The sequence below is a fragment of the Sander lucioperca genome, chromosome 10, assembly GCF_008315115.2.
Source record: "Sander lucioperca isolate FBNREF2018 chromosome 10, SLUC_FBN_1.2, whole genome shotgun sequence".
NCBI classification, from domain to species: domain Eukaryota; kingdom Metazoa; phylum Chordata; class Actinopteri; order Perciformes; family Percidae; genus Sander; species Sander lucioperca.
This window is the reverse complement of record NC_050182.1, coordinates 8958867-8962131: the sequence shown is the minus strand read 5'-3', so window position 1 is coordinate 8962131 and position 3265 is coordinate 8958867. Positions and strand designations below refer to the sequence as shown.

The following is a 3265-nucleotide window of genomic DNA, read 5'->3' as shown; positions in this document are numbered from 1 at the left end:
TCCTAGGCCTCGAGACCTACCTCTAGTCCCTTTGGTTGCGATGAGGAGTGATGCTGGGATCTGGTGATTGGTTAATGAGGAGTGATGCTGGGATCTGGTGATTGGTTAATGAGGAGTGATGCTGGGATCTGGTGATTGGTTAATGAGGACTGATGACTGACATCTGAGCTGCATCTCATAGCCCTTAAATTGCCTCCTCGAGTCCTCCACTTGCCTCCCTTTCTCCTCCCTCCTCAGTGCTCCTTCCTCTATGATCCCTCCTCTATGACCCCTCCTCAATGCTCCCTCCTTGATGCTCCCTCCTTGATGCTTCCTCCTCGATGCTCCCTCCTCAGAGCTTTGAGACGGCCTTCACCGAGGAGGGACAGAACAACTTCCGGTTCAGCCGAGGACTGAGGACCAAGGAGTTGAGGAGTTGAGGAGTTGAGGAGTCGAGGAGTTGAGGAGTCGAGGAGTCGAGGAGTCGAGGGGTCGAGGAGATATCAGATAAGGGCCCTGCGATGCAGCCCTGGATGGGCAGTCTCTCTCTGTCTCCCTCCTCAAGGTTGCATGGTTTGAACACAGCTCTCTGTTTCACTCTCAGGACAGTTCTGGTTCAGTTCGGGACCGTCTGGTGGAGCGTCTGACTGCAGCTCTGCAGCACGATCTGCAGGTAAGAAAACATCACACCTCCCGCTCATTAAAGTCTGTCCTCCCCTGAGAAACTCCCCCATAGGTCGTTAGTTCCAGCATCATTCTGACCTATATTTAGGTCTGTAGTGGTGGAGCCCTCTAGTGGTCGTAGTAGTTCTGACCTATATTTAGGGCTGTAGTGGAGCCCTCTAGTGGTCGTAGTAGTTCTGACCTATATTTAGGTCTGTAGTGGAGCCCTCTAGTGGTCGTAGTAGTTCTGACCTATATTTAGGTCTGTAGTGGAGCCCTCTAGTGGTCGTAGTAGTTCTGACCTATATTTAGGGCTGTAGTGGAGCCCTCTAGTGGTCGTAGTAGTTCTGACCTATATTTAGGTCTGTAGTGGAGCCCTCTAGTGGTCGTAGTAGTTCTGACCTATATTTAGGTCTGTAGTGGAGCCCTCTAGTGGTCGTAGTAGTTCTGACCTATATTTAGGTCTGTAGAGGTGGAGCCCTCTAGTGGTCGTAGTAGTTCTGACCTATATTTAGGTCTGTAGTGGAGCCCTCTAGTGGTCGTAGTAGTTCTGACCTATATTTAGGTCTGTAGTGGAGCCCTCTAGTGGTCGTAGTAGTTCTGACCTATATTTAGGGCTGTAGTGGTAGTGGACGGTGTAGTGGACGACACCTCTAAGCTCATATAGTCCAGTTATTTAGAATAAAAAACAAAACAATATAAACAAATATTAAAGGTGCTTTTTGGAACGGTACACAAAGGTAGAGAAAGGAAGAAAGGTCCGAGCATAGATATAAACAACAGATTTATATCTATGGGTCCAAAGCTCTCTTCTTGAAAGCTCTTATTTGGACGGCTATTTGACATTGAAATTTCAAAATGAAATAGCTGTATTTTTTCCATTTTGAAATTGTAGTTTAATTAGAACAGAAGTTAGTTGTACCTTTGATGTTGTCGTGATTAATCCGAACTGTTCTTTCCCTCAGAGGCCACGCCCACTCAGACCACCTGTCAGGTAACAGCCAATCAGCTCTCAGTGTCTCTGTGACTCAGCGGAGCCACAAACTTATACTGAGCTTTAAATGTCTCCATCACAGGAGGAGTGACATCACTCAGAGTCCAGGCTCAGCGTCCAATCAGCAGCCAGAAGATCAGAGGGGGGCGGGGCCAGGTGAGTCTCAAACCACATGAGGTCAAACATCTGGTTTTTGGACCTTTGACTTTTTTGTAAATTTTTGCCGCTGACGTTTTTGGACGTTTTTAACGTGTTTTCACTTTTGTGTGTCTGAAGTTTTGGCACTTTTTTCAACATTTTTCGCGGGGAGTTTCTCAACGTTTTTGATGTTTTTTCCCAAAGATTTTGGTGCATTTTTTTAAACCTTTTTTTACGCTTTCTCTCCGACATTTTTGCTGTGAACAGGATCACAGCTGGAGGCCGCAGGCAGACAGGAAGCAGCAGAGCATTGTGGGTCAGCAGGAGGCGGAGCCACTGAGGAACCTGAATACATGAGCATGGTACCTGGACTACACAGGTAACACATACTGTTCATATCGTAACTTTACCATGTTACCGCCATGTTACAGTTCATTTCTACCTGCATTTCGCAGGTTGGCAGGTGTCAATTTAAAGCCCTGTTTGTGTTTCTGTAAGCATATATTAGCATGTAAGCAGGTGTTAGCATGTTAGCATATATTAGCATGTGTTAGCAGGTGTTAGCATGTTAGCATATATTAGCATGTGTTAGCAGGTGTTAGCGTGAACCTGTCTCTGTGTTTCCAGGTCAGAGCGGTCGGAGGAGCTGCAGAGCAGTGAGTCCTGACTTCTTCTCTCCTGTAATAAGATGTTCCACTCAGGAGACAGGAAGTGATGACACACCTGTGTGTGTGTGTGTGTGTGTGTGTGTGTGTGTATATGTGTGTGTGTGTGTGTGTGTGTGTGTGTGTGTGTGTGTGTGTGTGTGTGTGTGTGTGTGTGTGTGTGTGTCTCTCCAGGTGAGCTGTGTTCTGACAGAGAGAACACTGACAGGTTAGTCTCACCAGATACTACTGTATAGTATATATATATATACATATATATATATATATATGTATATATATATATATATACATATATATATATACATATATAGATATTATAGCTACGTCCCAATTCAGAGGCTTTCAAAATGAGACGGTCTGGCCTGCAGAGCATTTTCTGTTTGCCGTTTCTGTCACCTAGCAACAAAAGAAAGGTACACCAGTTGGGTCCTCCGAATTCGGTAAAAGGAGCTTTCGTCTCTGAAGGCAGCAGCCCCTGAATTGGGACATATCTTATAAAAGCTTTAGAAACAAAAGACAAACTGAGCTGAATCCTGATTGGTTGGTTGTTTTCTTTCAGTGACACCTCATTGGTTCAGGAGGCAGAGGCCCCGCCCACCAGCCCAGGTGACATCAGAGAGGCCCCGCCCCCTGCAGCCAGGTGGAGGTCTCGGTTCTGTTCCCTGATGTAGAGAGACAAACAATGTTCAACAGCCGTCCAATCACAGTAGAGGAGGGGCGGGACAAAGAACAACCATCAACAACAATGGATGACAACGTATATTAGTGTCCTGTCTACCTGCGGCAGGCTGCAGCCTTCCTTCATCCAGAGAAAGCTCTGGAACAT

General features: G+C 46.3%; 1 protein-coding gene across 1 annotated transcript in view; it reads left to right on the top strand.

The window, feature by feature from the left end:
- LOC116058499 (tetratricopeptide repeat protein 24) overlaps positions 1–3265 on the top strand; it is an 18070-nt gene extending 14805 nt beyond the window's left edge. The window contains exons 8-14 of the mRNA XM_031311333.1: positions 584–652; positions 1608–1636; positions 1719–1792; positions 2042–2153; positions 2402–2430; positions 2614–2647; positions 2999–3265. Of these exons, the coding sequence (XP_031167193.1) occupies positions 584–652; positions 1608–1636; positions 1719–1792; positions 2042–2153; positions 2402–2430; positions 2614–2647; positions 2999–3110 (459 nt within the window). The 3' untranslated portion in view covers positions 3111–3265. The remainder of the gene's footprint in view (positions 1–583; positions 653–1607; positions 1637–1718; positions 1793–2041; positions 2154–2401; positions 2431–2613; positions 2648–2998) is intronic.